Here is a 23,882-nt window from a genome sequence, read left to right as displayed (position 1 = left end):
CAAATGTGTTGGGAGAGATGCTCACCCACGCTGTAACTGATGAGGTTCTTGAACTTCCAGACACGCATAATACTCTAAATGTCCCACCCACCTGGCAGCTCAGTGATACTCTGGAATGACACTGTTTGTGTGTATATGTGTTTGGTATATACAGAAAGTATCTGCTCCCTTATCCACCCGGCTAGTATTCCACAGTCAAACCTGTGAGTTGTCCTCCTAAACACCAAGCAATGAACTTTTGGAGCCAGCTTTCACTTGTCTTTGCAGCCCTAGGGAGGGTTAGTGGAGCTGACAGTACTTGCTGGAGGAAGTGGTCTCCATGTTGCTGGGGAGAGTCTCCTATCCCACCCACCTTCTGGGGCTCCTCTGAGCTGATGACCACAGGGACAGTGTTAAAACAGCCTTAGACCCCTTTTTAAGGTTTTGTCCAAGAGTTTTCAGCACATTGGTCCCGTGGTAAGATGATGAGTTGTACATTTTCTTTCTCCAGATAGATTTGGGACAAATTAGCCTGGAACTCTAGAACCTCCGGTTGGCATCAAATAATGCTGTGCATGCGATGGGGCTGTGTCCCGCACATGTGGCATAATTCAGCACATCTGCTGGGCTCAGTCGCTGAGCATATCATGACTATCCAGAAGGCATGTGTCCACTTTGAAAGGAAAACGAATCCCAGGACCCCCAAATCACTAAGCCAAAGGGAAACTCAAGTTGGGAACTGCATCAGTTGAAACTGCCTCCCATTTTATTCCTAAATAAGAGCTAAAAAGATAAAAAAACAAAACAAAACCACATGCCTCCCCTGCAATTTTCCCACTAAGAAATTCCTTGTGGGCCCCAAAGATCATTACTGTAAAACAGTTCTGTTAAATTTCACCCTGACATTGATAGCTCATCTTCACAGGTATCGGACAAAGAACAGAACTCAAAATCATCCCTCTGCTCTCCTGAGACAAATGCATACCCAATTGCTTTCTCTGACTTATGTTTATCTTATGTAAAAATGCAGATTCACTGATCTAGGTGAATGCACAAGTGACTCTTCCTCTACCCTTCTCTCACATGTAAACAGCTGATCAAAGACTCACCAGAACGCAACCATTTGCCTCGTATCTACCGACACCTTTAAAAAATTTCTTCCTTTTCCTCCAGTATCTGCCCTTTCCCCTTTAAATATTGAAGCCCTCAAAATCATCGTTGGAGAAAGGCACAAACCTGTTTCCCAGGTGCGTGTCCTTAACCTTAGCAAAATAAACTTTTAAATTAATTGAGACCTGTCTCAGATACTTCCTGGTTTGCACCACCTACCGTTTCTGACTGCCCATAGACATTGTAGAGCAGAAGGCCTGTCCGTCTTTTCCACTCCTCCTGATCCTTGGGCCACAGGACCTCCCCACCAGTACAGCAGTGCTCCAGGGCAGGGAACCTGATACTTAGAGGAAGACAAGGTGCCAGGCATTGGTGAGCCACCCCAGCTCTGTGCATTCAGAGCTCTTAGGTCTGTCACTCAGATCATTCATCCTTCTAGTTCCTCACTTTCTTATTTGCCTTTTGGTCATTTTACAGATGACCATCGCCAAATGGACGTCACTCACTTCCTGCAGTCCCTGTGAACTATTCTGGCAGTGGGGGGTTGGGTGGTGGTGAGGCTGTTGTGTTCAATTTGGAATGTTTGGATTAAATTTGAATATTAATGTAACAAGAGGGAGAACTGTGTGTTTATCAGAACTCATCTTGGGGAAGCATTCTGTATAGCTAAGACGGACATTTTTATAATCATAATGGGGTAAAGGATGAGATCTTAAGGACATGCTAGGGTGAAAATAGAACCATATATTCTTTTATGGAGCCTACACTCTGCTAACTAAAGGGTTTTTGTATTTCTGAATGGGGAATGCATGTTAGGGGTTGGAAATGAATTGCTCAGGACATCAGAGCAGATTGAGCTGAGTGTAGGGAAAGAGACAGAGAGAAGTGTTACAGAGAACAGCCCTGACAGAAGAAATTTCAGAAAAAAAGAGAAAAGGCTGATGTGAACAGAAAAAATTAAAATATTTTACCCCAAAATATATTTCTTTGACATATTTTGAAATGGCTGCCACTTGGCTAGCAAATAGAGGTGCCCTTGCAAAGCCATCTTTTATGGGGGAAAATGTACATCTGTAGAGAATATCTATTAATGCAGCAATGCCTTGCCCTCTTTCTGTTGGGAAAAAGCTGTGTTGGGAAGAAAGCAGAGGCAGGACTTGCATATCTGACATAATGTCCTCTGGAATGTGTCTAGACTTGCTGGCTCCTTGCTTCTAGCCTTCCTAGGCTCCTAGATTGATTGTATTCCCATTATCTCAAGTAGCAGAGCATGTTCCTTATAAATTCTAAACCATCACAACTGTAGATCATGCACCTGCCCTTTGACTTCCACATTCTCACCACCTATTTCTTTGTTGAATTACCACTAAATAGCATGGGCTTCCAGGGCTTGGGGCCTTCACAGCCTCCACAGTCACAATGGCCCCCTGGTCCCACTTTACTTCTCAAACTGTCTTTTTCTCAGTCCTTTGACACTGTCAGACTTTGTTGCCCCCACAACCTGGTGTTGGGCCTCATCACCCCAACATTCCTGGCTGCCCAACATGGGGCAATGAAGACCCTGGTGAAGAAATGCTAGAGCATGTGAAATAGGAGGATGCATCATCAAAGGACACCCAAGGACGTCTAAAAGAAACTCGGCAGGAAAGCTGAGGGCTCAGAAGAACCAGTGTAACAATGGGACAAAGTGAAAGCAGACATTCTGCTTATTTAAATTTCTCAAGGGATTTATTACAAAGAGGGGGAGTGAAAGTCAGTACTCAGAATTTGTTATCACTCTTTAGTGCAGTAAAGCAGTTTTGCCCATGGTTCCCAGAATGAGGGACTATGGAGTTGGATGAATGGGAGAGAATTGGCAGAGATTTTTAAAAAATATATAAAGATGGAGCAAAAATTCCAGTCTCGGTTTAGTCATTGTAGGCGCTAATAAAAACAGCTCTTGAACCATTTCAAACAGATGATAAGGCAGATTCAGATGAGGAAGAGGAGGACAAGTGTAAAAAACTAACCTCAGATTCTGAATGTGAGAAACAGGAAATGGAGGAAATTAAAGAAAAGAAACGGAAACTGAAAAAAGTATGTTTTACTAGCCCATCAGCTCCACCTGCTGAATTAAGTGAAGAGCCACCTCCTCTCTCTCCTCTTAATGGGTGAGAAGATGAAGTAGCTACAAAACTTACTGCTCCTGTAGTTGCAACATTAAAACCTGGAGCAATTGGTGGTGCTATACAAAATTCATTCAGAAGGCTAGAGCCAAGGGAGACCTTGAAGCATGGCAATTTCCTATAACTATAATTCAGCAGGGAGGACAGAATATAGCTAATTGGACCACCTTTCCTTTTAAGATTTCTCCTCTCCAATTTCTACCCAGCTTAACCCCACTGCAATACAATCTCCAAGCCTTGGATCCTTGTCCAGGGCCTTAGAACTGATAACCCAGTACTTTAACAACTGGAACTGGGTCTATGACAACATAACAGATCAGGATGAAAACGAATTGAGTAAGTTAAAGGGAGGCACATATTCCTATAGTGGAAATGGGGGCAACGAGTGACTATCCTTCCACTGTGTTTCCAAAATCCACCTACAAAGGAAAGAGAAAGAGAAAGAGATATATGAGTAATTAAAGAAAAAGCAGTGTACCCTATTCCTTTAAAACCAGGATAAATTTAAGACCTATAATTGATAATTGAAGATCTTCTCCATGACCCTATAACACTCCAATACTACCTTGTTGTCAGTGTAAACAGGGTGTAGTCCAAAAGCACATGACTTTGAGAGTTCTGCTCATGGCCCCAGGGTCAACCAACCTGTTGTTGGAACCCCAGAGCTGAATAGCTTTCCTCTCTGTCGACACTTGGCTCAGCCCAGAAGTACAGGAAAAGTGGAAGCTGGTTCCAGGCAAACTAACGTTCCCAACTCTGAAGAGTTGGGGGTTGTTAGAGAGCCCTTTCCCAGAAAGCCTGACACCTGTGTCTTTAGTCCAGCAGCCACGCCAGTTGCTTTTAACTGACTGGCAGGTGCCTGATATTTAGCCCCCAAATTCTAAAGAAATATAGGACAGAACAGCAAGTAAAAGGGGTTCAATGGGGCTCACCACTTGGCTATAGGTGAGCACCTATCGTAGTATCGTAGTCACCAAAATGTGTCTGGAATTTATTCCTTCCAGTGGGTTCTTGGTCTTGCTGACTTCAAGAATGAAGCTGCGGACCCTTGCAGTGAGTGTTACAGCTCTTAAAGATGGTGTGTCTGGAGTTTGTTCCTTCAGATGTTCAGATGTGTCCAGAGTTTCTTCCTTCCAGTGGGTTTGTGGTCTTGAGGACTTCAGGAGTGAAGCTGCAGACCTTTGTAGTGAGTGTTACAGCTCTTAAAGGTGGTGCATCTGGAGTTGTTTGTTCCTCCTGGTGGGTTCATGGTCTCACTGACTTCAGGAATGAAGCCACAGACCCTCGTGGTGAGTGTTACAGCTCATAAAGGTAGTGTGGACCCAAAGAGTGAGCAGCAGTAAGATTTACTGTGAGGAGCGAAAGCCCAAAGCTTCCACAGCATGGAAGGGGACCTGAGTGGGTTGCCTGGCTGGCTCCGGTAGCTTTTATTCCCTTATTTGGCCCTGCCCATATCCTGCTGATTGGTTCATTTTACAGAGCACTGATTTGTCCATTTTATAGAGTGCTGATTGGTGCATTTACAATCCTTTAGCTAGACACAGAGCACTAATTGGTGCATTTACAATCCTTTAGACACAAAATCCTTTAGACACAAAAGTTCTCCAAGTCCCCACCCAACCCAGAAGTCCAGCTGGGTTCACCTCTCAAGACCATTGACAACCAGTAGCCTTCCTATCAAAAATCCTAACCCAGTAACCCACGGATGGCCCAATTGCATTCAGTCTGTAGCAGCAACTGCTTTCCTAGCAGAAGTAGTAGACAAATAACTTTCTTTTAGAAGAAACCTCACTGTGAGCACACCTCACCAGTTCAGAGCTATCCTAAGAAAAAAAAGCAAAAATGTAGCTTACTAACTCAAAAATCTTAAAGTCTGGGGATATTCTGTGAGGAAAAGGTGATTTAACATTAACCACTGAAAATTCCCTTAACCCAGCAAATTTCCTAACGAGGGAATTAAATCTTAATTACCATACAGAGGGCCGACCAGACCTAGCAGGAACTCCATTCAGGACAGGCCAATAGATGGCTCCTCCCATGTGATTGAGGAAACACACACACACACACAGACACACACACACACACAATGGGTATTCAGTTATTGATAGGGAAACTCTTGTAGAAGCAGAGTTAGAAAAATTGCCTAATAATTGGTCTGCTCAAACATGCGAGCTGTTTGCACTCCGCCAAGCCTTAAAGTACAGAACCAGGAAGGAACCATCTATACCAATTCTAAGTTAATTTAGACTAAACAAGGTCTTATAGACAGCAAAGAATAATTGAAATTCCAAACTTACAAGGGTTTAAACAGAAGTAAAGTTTGCTAAAAGTTAACAGTGTAACATGTATTATCTTAGCTTCTAGTCTTGTGGCCTTAGTTTAGTCCACAGACATAAAGGAATTTCACTTTGGAAAAGTAGTTATCTTAAAAAAAAAAAAAATCTATCTCAATCCTGACTCAAAAGGTTACCTACACCCTCTCTGAAATGAATTTGCATAAGAACGGTTGTTTATGGGAGTGCATCTTGATGGGGTAGCTGGGTTGTTATGAAATACTCAGGAACCTAGCCCAGCTCTAGAACTCACCTCTGAGTGCAAAGGCAATGTTGGGCATGCTGGTAAAGGACCACTAGAATCCAGCAGCCTGGATCCCTTTCTTTGTCAAGAAAGGCAGGAAAACAGGTGCAGGACTGCTACATCGGTGAGCATAACTAATCTGATAAGCAGAGGTCCATGGGTGGTTATGCATCTTGGAAAGGAATAAGTATTATGGCCATAGAGGATGCTCTAGGACTAATGTTCATCAGAAAATGACTAGAGGTGCTGTTATCCCTATGTTCTTTATTCAGATGGGAAACTGTCCCACAAGGCAAAAACACCCCTAAGATGCATTCTGGAGAATTCGGGCCAGTCAGAGTGTATGTACCTTTTTCCCTCTCAGACTTGAAACAAATTAAAATAGACCGAGGTAAATTATCAGATAACCCTGATAGCTATATTGATGTTTTACAAGGGTTAGGACAATCTTTTGATCTGACATGGAGAGATATAATGTTACTGCTAAATGAGACACTAACTCCAAATGAGAGAAGTGCCTCCATAACTGCAGCCTGAGAGTTTGATATCTCTGGTATCTCAGTCAGGTCAATGATAGGATGACAACAGAGGAAAGAGAAAAATTCCCCACAGGCCAGCAGGCAGTTCCCAGTGTAGACCCTCACTGGTACGCAGAATCAGAACATGGAGATTGGTGCCACAGACATTTGCTAACTTGCATGCTGGAAGGACTAAGGAAAGCTAGGAAGAAGCCTATGAAATATTCAATGATGTCCACTATAATACAAGGAAAGGAAGAAAATCCTACTGCTTTTCTGGAGCGACAAAGGGAGGCATTGAGGAGGCATACCTCTCTGTCACCTGACTCTATTAAAGGCCAACTAATCTTAAAGGATAAGTTTATCACTCAGTCAGCTGCAGACATTAGAAAAAACTTCAAAAGTCTGCCTTAGGCCCAGAGCAAAACTTAGAAACCCTATTGAACTTGGCAACTTTGGTTTTTTATAATAGAGATCAGGAGTGGTGGAATGGGACAAACGGGATTAAAAAAAAAAAGATAAGGCCACTTTAAGTCATGGCCTTCAGGCAAGTGGACTTTAGAGGCTCTGAGAAAGGGAAAGACTGGGCAAATCGAATGCCTAATAGGGCTTGTTTCCAGTGAGGTCTACAAGGGCACTTTAAAAAAGATTGTCTGACTAGAAATAAACTGCCCCCTTGTCCATGCCCCTTATGTCAAGGGAATCACTGGAAGGCCCACTGCTCTAGGGGACGAAGGTCCTCTGAGTCAGAAGCCACTGACCAGATGATCCAGCAGCAGGACTGAGGGTGCCTGGGGCAAGCGCCAGCCCATGCCATCACCCTCCCCAGGTATGCTTGACCATTGAGGGCCAGGAGGTTAACTGTTTCCTGGACACTGGCGGGGCCTTCTCAGTCTTACCCTCCTGTCCCAGACAACTGTCCTCCAGATCTGTCACTATCCAAGGAGTCCTAGGACAGGAAGTCACTAGATACTTCTCCCAGCCCCTAAATTGTGACTGGGGAACTTTACTCTTTTCACATGCTTTTCTAATTATACCTGAAGGCCCCACTCCTTTGTTAGGGAGAGACATCCTAGCAAAAGCAGGTGCCATTATACACTAGAATTAGGAGAAGGAAAAAGGGTAAATATATATACGTATATAGGTATGCTTACCTAGTCCTCTATGCCCACACAGCAATATGGAACGAAAGGGAATTCCTAACTTCCAAGGGAACACCTATCAAACATCAGGGAGCAATTAGGCCCCCAAATTCTCCTTACCTCTGAATCTACTTCCTCCGATCCCTGCCTAAAGATAATTTTATGGGGAAGAGAATTTGCTTGTGTCTCTCCAGGTGACAATCGGGTGCCTGTATGGGTGCCCACCAAACATCTGAAGATCTATCATAAGCCACAGCATCTAGTGGACCCACCTGTACAGTGCAAATTGAAGGTTTGAAAAGCCTCGATTTGCTTTCCCTGTGCCTTCTGTTACAAGGGGCCTGTTTCTCATTATCAGTGGCCTCCCGGCTACAGCCACAAAAGTTTTTGCTTCTGTTTCAGTAGATTTACTAACACGGGGGTGAGGGTATGCTTGTGTTTTTGCAGTAGATGAATGAACCATGTGGATGCCCTCAAGATGTGTGCGACCATGGAATGGGAGACTGGAGGGACCCATGGATTCCAACCATGGACCGGGTTCCCCCAGTACAAGCCATGAGCCAGTTGAATCTGAATGTGAAGAAGGAACAAAGACCGACCAGAGTCACGGATGCTTAATGGACCAATGCTTTCTGACTCAGTTCCTTTCTACCCTGAACACAAGAGACCCTAATAGTTAGGCAGGAATATCATCACCTCTATTCAGCATGAAGTTACAGAAGATGGACCTTCATCCTTCTGCAACCCCTAGGATTAAGGGTCCTCTTGTAAAAGGGAAAGGGGAGATACGTGGGAAGCATTCAAACCAGAGTAACTCCAGTTTGAATAAGGGCTAAGAAAAATGAAGCTGGATCACCAACTGGCAATTAAAGGCTTCACAGCCTATAATTGCCTTGCTCAATTAAAAGAGGTCACCTTTTATGCTAGTAATAATGATAGTAATAATTATACCTTCTCTTTTACAAAAAAGAGAAAGGGGGCATGTTGGGAAAAAGCTGAGTGTTGGGAAGAAAGCTAAGGCAAGGCTTGCATGTCCAACATAATGTCCTCTGGAATGTGTCTAGACTTGCTGACTCCTTGCTTCTAGCCTTCCTAGGCTCCTAGATTGATTGTATTCCCATTATCTCAAGTAGCAGAGCATGTTCCTTATAAATGCTAAACCATCACAGCTGTAGATCATGTGCCTGCCCTTTTGACCTCCTCATTCTCACCACCTGTTTCTTTGTTGGATTACCAATAAATAGCATGGGCTTCCTGAGCTCAGGGCCTTTGCATCCTCCACAGTCACGATGGCCCCCTGGTCCCATTTGACTTCTCAAACTGTCTTTTTCTCAATTCTTTGACTCTGCCAGACTTCATTGCCCCCACCACCTGGTGTTGGGTCTGATAACCCCAACATTTCTATGCCTTTCTCACATCCAGGAGAGACTGAGAATCTGATACCTTTAAAAGTCTGAAAAGAAACATTTACCATCTATTCTCTCTGAAGAAGTCTTCATGTATCTAACAAAGCCAGCTTTGCTAGCTAATGTTCTTCTTTTCTCTCTCTCTTAACCTTTCTTGCCACTCAACCTGATTTACCAATATAACCTGTTTCTGGCCATGCTCTCAGTCTGCATTCTTTTCTGTAGCCTCAGGATGGTACTGTAAACCAAAAATGAAATTTTAAGCACCCCAGCCAACTGAATGGACCCCTCCTCTCAGTCAATGGCATTCTAAAGTTAACCTGAGATGGGAGGTCAGGCCATGACGGAATTGGGTGATTGGATGTACCTCATTATACGGTCCTCCCTTTGGAATTCAGGCACAACTAACCAGCATTAACATTAAAACAGAGACCTTAAGATAATTTATTCTCTCTGAAGTCTGCTACCTGGAAGTTTCATCTGCATAATAAAAACTTTTATCTCTACAATCCCTTATCCTAACCCTCTCTTGTATTGATCCCAGGTCTTTAGATAAACTCAACCAATTGCCAATCAGAAAATCCTTCTATGACCTGGAAGCCCCTGCTTTGAGTTGTTCCACCTTTCTGGACCAAACCAATAGACACCTTATGTATATTAACTGATGTCTTATGTTTCCCTAAAACATATAAAACCAAGCTGTAAACCAATCACCTTGGGTACATGTTCTCAAGATCTCCTGAGGCTGTGTCACAGGCATGTCCTTAACCATGGCAAAATTACCTCTACATTGATTGAGGCCTATCTTAGTATTGGTTTACAGTATAAAAATTTCTGTAAATCATTGAGAGGCTGGGTTTTCATTCTGAAGGCTTCCATGCATACATGTTAAATAAATTTGCAATATTTTTCTCCTGTTAGTCAATCTGGCTCATGTCAGTGATTTTATAGTGAAACTTTAGGGGTCCAAGAGCCTATGGCCCTCACAGAATGTTGGTAGTGAGGACTAAGCTCTGTTTTTGTTTTTTGTTTGTTTGTTTGTTTGTTTGTTTGTTTTTTTAAATCTTGGCCAAATTCCTACCTAAAGGGTCTGGGGAGTCATGCCCTACAAACCATAAATTCTCATCAGATGGGTTTTATTTAACCCTTTATATCATGACTTACTTTCCAATCTGACTCTGGCATAGCATTACGAGACAAGGAAGAAAATGAAAATATTTTACCCCAGAACATATTTCTCTGCCATATCTTGAAATTGCCCAGCAAAGTGTTCTGTGGGAAAAGTCCACATTCTATAGGAAATCCCCTTTCCCCTTTGTTTTCTTTCTTTCCTTTCCATATCCAGGAGATAATCAACTAAGAGACAGGCACCCTTTTAAGTCCAGTAAGAAGCATTTTACAACCTGCTCTCTCTCTCTCTCTGAAGTCTGCTATCTGAGAGATTCCTCTGCACAATAAAACTTGGTCTCCACAATCCTCTATCTTAACCTGAACATTTCCTTTGATCCCAGGTCTTCAGATAAACTTAATCAATTGTCGGTGAGAAAATGTTTAAATTTACCTATAGCCTGGAAGCTTCCACTTTGAGTTGTCTTGCCTTTCTGAACCAAATCAATGTATTTTTAAAATGTATTTGATTGATGTCTCATGTATCCCACAGATATATAAAACCAAGTTACACCCTGACCACCTTGGACACATGTTCTTAGGACTTCCTGAGGGCTGCGTCACAGGCCATGGTTGCCCACATTTAGCTCAGAATAAATCTCTAACCATATTTTACAGAGTTTCACTCTTTGTCAACAATAGTTTGGTGCCCAAACACGTGGGGCCTCAGATAAGACTCAGGACCCCGAAGGAGTTGCCCAAACTCAGAGCTAAGGTACCAGCAGGGCCCACTGAAGCCTACCTGACTTTGAGCTTCTCCTCCGGTGGAACTGGTAAATCCTCCTGAACCCCAGACCTCCCTTTGGTTGATGGTCCTTGATTTATTCTGAGTTGGTTTTCTCCTAGGAAGTTGTTGTTTCAGGATCCTTATTCTAGTTCAGAGCTGCATTCTACATGGAATTCTCTCTTGCTTTTTCTCCTAAAATTTATCTTGATTTGGTTCATCCGTGCGCATTTGCTTAAGGAACTGAACTGTTGTTTTCATAGATAAATGAGAGACTGAATTTTTTAGCTCCAAAGAGAAAGGGCATTTGCTCCTCCTAGTCAAAAATGTACCCTGGGTGACCAAGGGCCTCGTGGGAGTGTCTGGGGGGTTGACCCTCTCCAATGTGCAGCAGCCCTACAGGGAAATCACCAACAAAAATTAATTTAAAATTGCTCATCCAGCAAATGCATATAAGGGCTGATCACCCAGGGTTTTGAGCCCTCTCAGAGGTCATAGACCTCTGGAGAGAGAAACCCAGACACCTGGGAGGGTGGGAATGATTCAGTGGTGATACACTGTGGAGTCCTGCCCACAAGCAGCACATATTGATCCATCACACAAAAACCCTAGGCTACAGCTCAGTTCCTCCTTTTAAGAAAAAAAAAAAAAAAGTGAGAAACAAATCTAAGAATAAGGAGAAAACAAGGAGAATGATCCTTTTCTGGGCACTCTGTAGGTTTTATGGCATCTCTACTTGCCAGAGTTTATATAAAATAGAAGTAATATGGTCTTTGTGCACATTTACATTAAGGAAAAAGATTCCTAAGGTTGACCTGCAAACTATAGAGTACCTAGGTTCTATTTTCTTTTCTGCCTGCTTTAAATGTGCTGTTACTTTTCTACTGAGATAAAAACCACCATTTGGATCTAACTGTGTTTTGCAAGCTGGCAAAGTTGTATTTATCCCATGGCTAAAGTACTGAAGTAATAGCTATGGGAACTTTGTGTGTGTGTGTGTGTGTGTGTGTGTGTGTGTGTGTGTGTGTGTTTGCATTTAAAGGCCTTTATCATAGGCTTCTATAATTTTTTGTTCAACTGGCAATTGAATCCATTTTAATTTCCCTCTAGCATACCAGACTTTCTCTTTGTACCTTATGATGTAAATTTTACTATCTGATTTCACCTGAGTTGCCTTTAATATGCAAATTTAAGGCTATTTAGCTGACAACTGCCTAGGGTAAGATTTTTTTAAATGGCAAAAAGAAAAAGGTCTTTATGAGTCTATACAATGTGCTTCTACCAGCATGCCTAACACATCATATATTTATGTGTGTGTATACAATATTTTCACGACTAAAAATATATGAAGAGGCTGGGCCCAGTGGCTCATGCCTGTAATCCCAGCACTTTGGGAGGCTGAGGTGGGCGAATTACCTGAGGTCAGGAGTTCGAGACCAGTCTGGTCAACGTGGTGAAACCCCGTCTCTACTAAAAGTACAAAAATTAGCTGGGCATGGTGGCACATGCCTGTAATTCCAGCTACTCGGGAGGCTGAGGCAGGAGAATTGCTTGAACCCGGGAGATGGGGGTTGCAGTGAGCTGAGATTGTGCCACTCCAGCCTGGCTGACTAAGCAAGATTCTGTCTCAAAAAAAAAAAATCATAATAAAATAAAATAATATATACACATACACACATATATGAAGAGCTCTGATTAACTGGCTTTTAAAAAGTGCTTAAATCAGATACTAAAAACAAAAAAGACTAGTTAAATGCTTTTTCAAGTTCACGTGACTTAAGTAAAATCTTTACTTAAATAAGATTTTATTTTAGTAAAGATTTAGCTGGCTTTAAAATTATTGGCCAAATATCAGCAATGTCTTTAGAACTGTTAGAATTTTGTTTGCACCTATTGATCAAGTCATTTCATGTTTATTCCCGCAGAATACTATAAGATTTGCCATGTTATAAACTATAAAACCCAGCCCAAGACAGAGTGATCTTTGATTGTATATGCTTATGAAATATTGTTGGCTTAAATGAAAACAGCTAAATACTGAGTTATTGGTATAAATATCCTTAAAAGTAACCATAAGTTTTATTACTTAGGTAAACACCTGAAATTCACAGCTATAAAAATGGTTAATAGAAAAGTAACTTAAAAAATATTGGCTATCACTTTTTTGCAAATAATCTAGGTAAACTACTAAATTAATCAGGTAAATGTAATGGAATAAATGCTTGTAAACAAACTTGTCATCATTTAGGATCTAAGGTTATTATTTGATATTAAGTATCTGGGTAATTTCCAATTTAAGAATTTTTTCATGTTTTTATTAAAGCTAAAATATCTTTGTCTAATTCAAACCTTATTTAAGGGTTATATATGAAACAAGGTAAACCAGGCAATAAGGGCAATATAAAGAAAGTTATAAAAATAAACAGGTGTTTTTGACAAAAAAATTTAAAAAGGCTTAAAGAAAAGATATTTTATATAAGAAAGAATCTTGTGTGGTAAGTTTTTGTCCAAAATAAAAATGATGGGATTGTATAAGAAAGAGGTGTATTTAATATAAAACAGTCTGAACACTTGTGAATGTACTATGTAAGTCATAATAACATCAATAAAATAAATTTTTAAAGGAGTTATGTAATTCAGTTGTCTATAACTAAAAATAATCATAATAATCTTTCTAGAGATGGGTCTTTAATATTTTAAAAAACACACTAGTACAAAACTAAGTAATTTGTTAAAACAAGATTTTATTAGCAATATTGAGGATTTTTTTTTTTTTTTTTGAGACGGAGTCTCACTCTGTCACCCAGGTTGAAGTGCAGTGGCATGATCTGAGCTCACTGCAGCCTTCACCTCCTGGGTTCTAGCAATTCTCCTGCCTCAGCCTCTGAGTAGCTGGGACTATAGGTGTGCATCACCACCCTTGGCTAATTTTTCTATTTTTAGTAGAGATAGAGTTTCACCTTATTGGCCAGGCTGGTCTCGAACTCCTGACCTTGTGATCTGCCCACCTCAGCCTCCCAAAGTGCTGGGATTACAGGTGTGAGTCACTGTGCTTGGCTGACTTATTTTTAATGTAAGAAGTTTTTCAATTTTTAATTGTTTCTTTAACATTCTTCAGACTGATATCTTAAAAGTGCTATTCTTTCTCTTTTGAAAAGGCCTTGAAGGATGGCTCTCTCCTTCACCTTTTCTTGGCTCCTGTAACTTTTACTAGTTATGTAAAGTAAGGGAGAAAAATTGTTTTTGAAAACAGGCAAATAAAGTAACTTTTGAGCATGTCTTTTATTCTGCATGCCTGTTATATCTCCATATTTGTATGTGTCATGTGGAAGTGATATTTCACTTCAAAACAACATGAAAGAGTTCTGATCAACTAACTTTAAAAATGTAAGTGCCTAACAGATTGGCAAAAGCTAGCTCAGATGCCCTTTTAATTTACATAACCTTGATAATCTGTGCTAAAAATTTAATTTGGTAAATTTAATCTCAAAACTCTCCAGTAATTTAAAAATCTTAAAGTCATGTTTTAACCCTCAGGTTTTGCCCCCCGCAACCCCCCAAACTGAAAATTTGGGTGACTAAAAAGTTAAAATACTAGAAGCACAAAATATGCATTTGTTAACATTTTATAAACACAAAGATGTCAATTCTCAAAAAAAAAGTTTCTTTTTGGTTAAGAAACATTTAAGAGTTGCTTTATAATGAAGGATAGTAACTCTCGTAACTGTCAAACTATAAATGTTATTTATCTCTCCTTATTTACTTCAAGGAAGCCAATATCACAGTATTCTGAAGACCATATGAATCTCTCTCATTTGATATCCCATTGGGCCTGGATCTATTTCACTGCTAATGCTCTGCTTCCAAAATTATACACAAGTTGCCTTCCTCTGGGCCCAGGAACCATCATGGAAGAGGTGGGAATGTAAGATTGTAAGGGCCAGCTTTGAGGGATACAATTAGGACAAGACCAAACCCTCCAAATCAAGAAGAGGGTACCAAAAAAAATGCCTACACAGCTGGTAAAACAAGTTTAGTTGTCTTCTAAACTCTTATGTGTCACTTTTGCATACATCCCAACCACAAAACTTTTCTGCTTACTGTAAAATTTAAATATATATATATTTACTAACAGGATAAACCACCCTGTAACAACCCCCCCTGGGTATAATACTGCCAGTTATAAGTTGTGAAGATAAATACGTCTATACATATATACATATTTTAAATTATTTTTCAGAACAATGCTTATATTTTGAATAGCTAATTGCTATAAGTCTGTAACAGAAACCAAGCTTACAGTAACTCAACACATAAAAGTTAAAAAGAAGCCAGTCTTGTAACTTTGTCTTTTGGTTCTATTGTCGGGTTTTTTGTTTGTTTGTTTGTTTGTTTTTTCAGACAGAGTCTCTCTCTTTTCACCCAGGCTGGAGTGCAGTGGCACGATCTCGGCTCACTGCAACTTCTGCCTCCTGGGTTCAAGCAATTCTCCTGCCTCAGCCTCCTGAGTATCTGGGATTACAGGAGCCCACCACCATGCTCAGCTAATTTTTGTACTTTTGGTAGAGAAAGGGTTTCACCATGTTGGCCAGGCTGGTCTTGAACTCCCAACCTCAGGTGATCCACACACCTTGGCCTCCCAAAGTGCTGGGATTACAGGTGTCAACCACCACGCCCAACTTTTTTTTTTTAACTTAAAATAATTTTAAGAAGTAAGGAATGCCTGTCCACATCCATTCCTATCTGGCCTAGAACAATTAATTGGTTATAAGTCTTTCGACTCCTAAGGTCCTCAGCCATGGGCAGTCCTGCCAAGGAAAAAATGACAGTGCAGAATTATGACTTCTCCTGTGACAAAACCTTTTCTCTCCCAGACACCAGTATATGGTCCAATTCAAAAGTGGTGGTAAAAATAGATTCGTCTACTGTTAACAAGTCTATAACAATTTAGATACCGAGGGACAGATGTTTCTTGCATTTAATTTACACCCTCCTCAGGATGCTTTATCTATGGAAACACATTGACCAGAAAAGATATGCAATTTATTAAATTCTGAGTTAATGTTGGTCCCCAATTTCCAAATAAGATTTATCATAGGGTTCAAATAACTCTTAATAAGTAAGGTAACCACACTGTGAGTCTGATGAAAGAATATGATGATTCATGCAGTGTTTATTCTGGCTGATTGATTCGTTTACTTCTCTCTGATGCCACCTATAACCTTGGATGCCCAAATCTTCACTATCTTTATGATAGATATTTTCTTGTAAATGTTATGCCAGATACAGCAAAAGGGAAAGGCACAATTAAAGACCCGGATCATGATAGCTCAGAACATAGATCTGATCTGGGATTTTTTTCAAAAAGACTAAACCCTAAGCCTGACTCCATCTCGTCCCTTAAACTCCATGTCTTCCCCCCATTATCCAAAAAGCTAATATTTAAAACTATTACCATCAAATCAGAGGACCAAAGTACACAAAGTGGGCAGAGTCTCAGATGGAGTCATTAGTTATGCCCTGATAAGATGTGTACCGAATTTGGACCAAGGCCATCATCTGAGGAATGTTGCAAAACTTGGCTGTCATAAGAGCTTTGAAATACAGATGGAAACAGAATACAGCCAGACTGAAGCTTCATGAGTAAAATCAAATTATAATTCAGAGTTAGCTCTGTAAGGGCAATCATTAAACTCTGATATTTTAACTTTTATGTCTAAAACGTGTTAGCTCTGATTTTTGAAGCAGCCATTTCAATTTCAGAGTCCCTAAAAGATACATAAATTCCCATAAGTTTCAAAGAGTGTATTTTGGTGTAGCTTAAAATTAACTCTCACACATAGGAAGATGCAAAAATAAAGTTGTATTAAGATAACACCACACACCCAACAGCCTGGCAAAAATTAATAAGTCTTACAATACCAAATGTTGGCAAGAACGTGGAACAATGGAAATTCTCCTGCCCTGCTTATATAAGGAAGCATAAATTGGAAGATCGTGTGGTATTGTGTTGTATCAGTGTGACCTGCAATTCCTTTCCTTGAAAAACTCTACAGAAATGCATGCATAAAACAAATCCTAGGACACACCAGTGTGTGTGTCCTAGGATTCTATGCAGCATTAATCATCAATAGCCTCAAAGTGAAAACTACAGAAATGTCCATTAATAGTAGGACTGGTATAAGAAATTGTGGTATTTTCATAAAATAGGATGCTGCACAAAATGAAGATAAACTACAGTAATATGCAACAACCGGGACACATCTTAGAAACATAATTATTATGTAATAATGTAGCATTACATGTGTGAAGTTCAAACACATGTAAAATAAAATTTTGGTTAGGGAGAGTTCCTTAGGAGGTAAATTATAAAGGCAAGTAAGGAATTAACAACATAAAAGTCAAGATAGTTGTTTCCTTTAAGGGAGATGGAAATCTCTGAGGTGCTGGCAATGTTATGTTTTTTTGACTTGGGTGAATGGTTACACAGGTATTTTCTTTTTAATAATTCATTAATCTGTAAATTTCTGTCTTATGCATTTTCTGTATAATTGCTATTTCACAATTCAAATATTTAAAAAGGAATCAACCCACAATCATGCAAGGGTCACTGAGTTTCCTTTGGATCTCTGGATCTGCTTTAATTTAACTAATTAACTTTCGATCATTATCGCCACCAACACTTAACACAAACACACATACACACTCCCCAAAGAACCAGAGGAAAAACAGACCATAATGTATCAGATTACTTAAAATCCTACGCAAAGATGTTGTTACAAGCCACTTCTACCATACCTGGTGAAATCTTGCTGCAGAATCATTCGAAATATAGATGGTGCCCCAAAAAACTGGTTGATGGGGTATTTCAACAATGCCTGGAAAGGGAAGAGAGAAGAAATTTTATTTTTACAGTTAAGATTAAACTAACAGCCAATTATTAGCAGTCTAGTTCTGACCTTCCCTCTAGAAGAGCCCACTTATTCATTTCTTAATCATTTAAATACACATATATTGAGCATGGATTTCATACATGGTATGCATCAGGTACTGTTGGGGAAATACAAAAAGGGAGATAATGTTCCAACTCCTATGGTGAGTAGGTGCTAATAGGATAAAACAGGACTTGAATGATAAGGCAGAAGTTGGTAGATGTCATAAGAAATATTTGAAGTACAAAAGTTCTGTAAGAACACAGGAGAGGGAAATACTCCTAGTTGTGTGTCCCAGGGGGCTTGATGGAAGAGGTAGTATTTAGTCAGGACATTAGCAAATAGATATGGTGTCTACAGGCAGAGAAACAGGGACTATCTTGGAGATAGATGAAATAACAAGAAATAGGGTCTCGGGAGCTAAAGAGATATTTAAGTCAAGTCAAATAATATGATTTATTTAGATCCACTGGAGAGGAGCAATAATTAAATTTAGGAAGATAAGGTAAGTTGGAGTCAGATTATTTAGACTACAAAATGTTTGGTATTCATGATTAATTAGTTGGATGTATTCTCTTTTCAAGTTTCAGATCAGCGTGGAGATACACTAAGAGAGTGAAGAACAGTAAAGAGAAGAGAAAGTGGGTTTGGGTGTCTTAATTTAAATCCTCTTCCTTAATTTGTCCATAATTCTATTTCCTTATCTGTAACATGGGAATGTCCATATATTCCATGTAGAATCATGATTAAATATAATTGTCATTTGTGGACAAATCTGGCTCTACTTCCAGTCCCTCCCTTCATAGACCCAATCAGCTTTCAATCTCTAGCCTCTACCTCTTTAATAGCTCACATTTATATATGCTTTTAAAATTTTTGTCCTACTCTCACCCTTGGCCCACTTCTCCTACCCCAATAGGTGTCTTTCCATGTCTGTAAAGGTCTCAGGCCCATGCCAGCAATGTCTGTGTCAGTAACCTCACTCCAGGCACAGAGAGTTGGATTGGTGACTTGGTGACAGACAATTGCCTTAGACTGTGTTGGTAGAAGAGCTGAGGCAGGACTGGCTTGTCTGTCATGATGTAAAAGAGTCTTGGAACATGTCCTGGGTCCAGGGCCTAAACCCCCTCATGGCCTTTGGAACACCAAACTCTGTGCCAAAGGGTGGAAGGCTGCCCTGCTGCACCATAATCTAAGCCCAGGGCATAAAACCCCTCATGGCTTGGATGGAATCCAGGGCTCAGGGCATAAAACCCCTCATGCACAGATTTGTTGGTTGCTCTCCCAGGCTTGTAAACATATTCTCCATTATCTCAGGTAGCAGAGCATCTTACATATGCATCAAAGAAAATGCTAAACTGTCACAGTTACGCTTGATGCACCGCTACCTTTCTACCCCCACATCCTCACATCCTCACCTCTTTACCACCACATCTGCATGTCCTCACCACCTGCTTCTTTGTTTGATCACCAATAAATAGTGTGGGCTCCCAGAGCTTGGCCTTTACAGCCTCCATATCAGTGTTGGCCCCCTGGACCCACCTTATGCACTCTTGTCTTTTCTCATTCCTTTGACTCTACCAGACTTTGTAGCACCCACAGCCTCATGTTGGGTCTGATCACCCCAACATTCGGACCACTCAGCCTCTAGTTGACCTGGACTGGTTATCTGGAAAGGGGGAATGTCAGCCCTGAAATGCTGTGATTGCTATGTTTGACTATGTGCATCTAAAGTAGCAAAAGTAGTTCTACAAACAGAAAGAAGGAAGCAAACCTATAGAGAAAAGCAGAGGAGACACTGAAGCTGCCTTGATTCTTAGTATCTTTCTAGTTTCTGTTTTAGATCTTTATCAAGCTCATATTGCTCTTCTACAGAATAATGAGCTATTCTAATTCCCCCTTCCATGTATTTTTTTTTCCACTAAGCTACTCTGATAGGCTTCTGTTATTGGCAGCCAAGGGAGCTCTGCTTAGTAGGTAAGAATTAGACATCATAGGTGTCTGGGGTCTTTCCCAGAACTTGGCACTAAGTAGGTGTTCACTAAATGTGGGCTCTGACTATTATCATGTAAGTCATAATCTATGGCTCCTCTTGGTGCTTTGCAGTTTTCAGTAGGGGTGTGGAACAGACAGCAGGAGACTCCTGCAATAGATTTGGCAAGAAGGACTAAGTTGACAGGGGTGGGCAGAGAGGAAATAGAAGGAATGCTTTGTTTTACTAATTTGAATAGTATTTACTTATTTATTTTTGGTCTAAATGCCCCCTTTAAAAGTCAGAGTGGCAAGATGGATAAAAATAAAAGACCGAACTGTCTTCTGTCTTCAAGAGGCCCATCTCACATGTAATGACATCCATAGGCTCAAAGCAAAGAAATGGAGAAACACCTGCCACGCAAATGAAAAACAAAAAAGAGCAGAAGTCATTATTCTTATATCAGATAAAACAGACTTTAAGCCAGCAATGATTAGGAAGGACAAAGAAGGGCATTATATAATGATAAAGGGTTCAATTCAACAAGAAGACTTAACTATCCTGAATATATGCACACCAAACATTGGAACACCTAGATTCATAAGATGAGTTCTTCTTGACCTATAAAAAGACTTTGCTAAACAAAAATAGTGGAGGACTTCAACAACACACTGAAAATGTTAGACACATAATTGAGGCACAAAACTAACAAAGAAATTATGGACTTAAACTCAACATTTGACCAACTGGACCTAATAGACATCTACAGACTAATTTACCTAACAACCACAGAATATACATTCTTCTTGCTCCCACATGGAACATATTCTAAAATCCACTGCATGTTGAGTTATAAAGCAATTCTCAATAAATTAAAAAAATCAAAATCATACCAAGTACATTCTTAGACCATAGTGCAATAAAAACAGAAATCAATGCCAAGAAGATCACTGAAAACTATACAAAAACATGGAAATTAAACAATTTTTCCTGAATAACTCTTGGGTGAACAAGAAATCAAAAAAGTACCTGAAATGAATGAAAATGAAAATAGAGATACCATCTACCAAAATCTTTGAGACGCACCTGAAGCAATGTTATGAGGAAAGTCTATAGCACGAAATGCCTTCATTAAGAAGTTAGAGAGATCTCAAATTAAGAACCTAATATCACTTCTAGAGGAACTAGGGAAAAAAAGAACAACCAACAAACACTAAAGCTATCAGAATAAAATAAATAATTAAAATTAAAGAACTGATTGAAATTAAGATGCAAAAGTTTATACAAAATATCAATGAAACTGAGAGCTTGTTTTTCAAAAGAATAAACAATATTGATAGACAATAGCTAGATTAACAAAGAAAAAAAATGAGAAGATCAAAATAAGCCCAATCAGAAATGACATAGATGATGCTATAAATGGTCCCACACAAATATGAAAGATCTTCAGAGACTATTATGAACACATCGATGCACATAAATTAGAAAATCTACAGGAAATGGATAAATTCTTGGAAACACACAACCTCTCAAGATTGAACCAGAAAGAAAGTGAAAACCTGAACAGACAAATAACAAGTTCTGAAATTGAATCACTAACTACTAACCCCCCAAAACCCTGGACAAGATAGATTCACAGCTGAATTCTAACAGATATACAAAGAACTGGTACCAATCCCTTCATAACTAATCCAAAAGATTGACGAGAAGGGGCTCCTCTCTAACTCATTCTATGAAGCCAGAATCATTGTGGAACCAAAATCTGGCAGACGTACAATGACAAAAGAAAACTCCAAGTCAATATTCCTGATGAACATAAATGCAAAAATCCTCAACAAAATACTAGTAAACTGAATCCCACAACATATCAAAAAGTTAATTCACCATGATCAAGTAGGCTTTATTCCTAGGATGCAAGGTTGGATCAACATATACAGATCAATAAATATGATTCACCTCATAAATAGAAGTAAAAACAAAAGCCATATGATCCTCTTAGTAGGTGCAGAAAAAGCTTTCAAAAAATCCAATATCTCTTCATGATAAAACCCCTCAATAAATGAGGCATTGAAGGAACATACCTCTACATAATAGCCATCTATGACAAGCCCACAGCCAACATCACACTGACCAGGCAAAAGCTGGAATCATTCCCCTTGAGAACTGGAAAAGAGTAGGATACTCACTCTCACCACTCCTATTCAACATAGAATTGGAAGTCCTAGCTAAAGTAATCAGGCAAGAGAAAGAAATAAAAGATATTCAAATAGAAAAGAAGTCAAACTATTTTTGCTGACGATATGATTATATACATAAAAAACCCTAAAAACTCTACCAAAAGGCTCCTGGAACTGATAAACCACTTCAGTAAAGTTCCAGGATATAAAATCAATGTACAAAAATTAGCATTTCCATACACCAACAATGTTCTAACTAACAGCCAAATCAAGAATACAATCCAATTTACAACAACTACTAAAAATGAAATACCTAAGAATACATCTAACCAAGGAGGTGAAAGATGGCTACAAGGAGAACTACAAACCACTGCTGAAAGAAATCAGAGATGACACAAATAAACGGAAAAATATTCCATGCTCATATATTGGAAAAATCAATATTGTTAACATGACCATATTGCCTAAAGCAATGTACAGATTCAATGCTATCCTTATTAAAATACCAATGTCATTTTTCACAGAATTAGAAAAAAACTACTCTAAAACTCATATAGAACCAAAAAGAGCTTGAATAGTGAAAAGAACAAAGCCAGAGGCACCATGTTGCCCAACTTCAAACTATACCATAAGGCTACAGTAACCAAAGCAACATTACTGGTACAAAAACAGACACATAGACCAATGGAACACAATAGAGAACTCACAGCTCTTAGTCATGTGGTCTTCAGCAAAGTGAAAAAAAATAAGCAATGGAGAAAGGACTTCCTATTCAATAAATGGTGCTGGGAAAACTGGCTAGCTGTATGTAGCAGAATAAACCTTGGCTCCTACCTTTCACCATATACAAAAATCAACTCAAGATGGAGTAAGGATTTAAATATAAAACCTTACACTGTAAATATCCTAGAAGAAAATCTAGGAAATACTCTTCTGGATATTAGCTTTGGCAAAGAATTTATGGCTAAGTCCCCAGAAGCAATTGCACCAAAATCAAAAATTAACAAGTGGGACCCAATTAAACTAAAGAGCTTCAGCACAACAAAAGAAACTATCAAGAGAGTAAATAGCTTACAGAGTGGGAGAAAATATTTTCAAACTATGCATCTGACAATATCCAGAATCAAATATCCAGATTCTACAAAGAATTTAAGTTCTTTGTAGATTCCAATATGTAATGTCTAATTAGAATTAATATCTAGTATCTTCAAAGAACATAAATCAACAAGTAAAACCCAAATAATCCAATTTAAAAAATGGGCAAAGGACATAAACAGACACTTCTCAAAAGAAGACATGCAAGCATCCAACAAACATATGAAGAAATGCTCAACGTCATTAATCAGATAAATGCAAATTAAAACCATAGTGAGATACTATCTCACACCTATCAGAATGGTGATTATTAAAAGGTGAAAAATAAATGCTGGCGAGGCTTTGGAGAAAATGGAATGCTTATATACTGTTGATAGAAATGCAAATTAGTTTAGGCACTGTGGAAAGTAATTTGAAAATTCCTCAAGAAACTTAGAACTACCATTTGACCCAGCAATCCCATTACTGGGTATATATCCAAAGGAAAATAAGTGGTTCTCCCAAAAAGACACATAGGCTCATATGTTATTGGCAGTGGTATTCACAATAGCAAAGACATTGAACTGACCTAGGTGCCCATCAATAGTGGATTGGTATAAAGAAAATGTGCTACATATGCACCATGGAATACTGTGCAGCCGTAAAGAAGAATGAAATCATGTCCTTGGTAGCAACATGGATGAAGCTGGAGGCTGTATCCTAAGTAAATTTATGCAGGAGTAAAAAACCAAACATCACTTTTTCTCACTTATAAGTGGGAGCTAAACGTTAAGTACACATGGACATAAAGTTGGAAACAACAGATGCTGGAGATAACAATAGGCACTATGAGAAGGGAGGGAGAGGGAGGGGGTCACGGGCTGAAAAACTTATTGGGTACTATATGCACTACCTGGGTCATGAGAATATTCTTACTCC

The 23,882-nt window shown here is 39.5% G+C and overlaps 1 protein-coding gene across 1 annotated transcript in view; it reads right to left on the bottom strand.

The window, feature by feature from the left end:
- The window catches only part of ACSM1 (acyl-CoA synthetase medium chain family member 1), a 58,899-nt gene that overhangs the window by 15,864 nt on the left and 19,153 nt on the right, over positions 1–23,882 (bottom strand). The window contains 2 exon segments of the mRNA XM_007987192.3: positions 1,309–1,432; positions 17,587–17,666. Of these exon segments, the coding sequence (XP_007985383.3) occupies positions 1,309–1,432; positions 17,587–17,666 (204 nt within the window).

Source organism: Chlorocebus sabaeus, chromosome 5, assembly GCF_047675955.1.
Source record: "Chlorocebus sabaeus isolate Y175 chromosome 5, mChlSab1.0.hap1, whole genome shotgun sequence".
Taxonomy (NCBI): Eukaryota; Metazoa; Chordata; class Mammalia; order Primates; family Cercopithecidae; genus Chlorocebus; species Chlorocebus sabaeus.
Note: the sequence above shows the minus strand (reverse complement) of the source record. Positions and strands in the feature narration are given on the sequence as shown.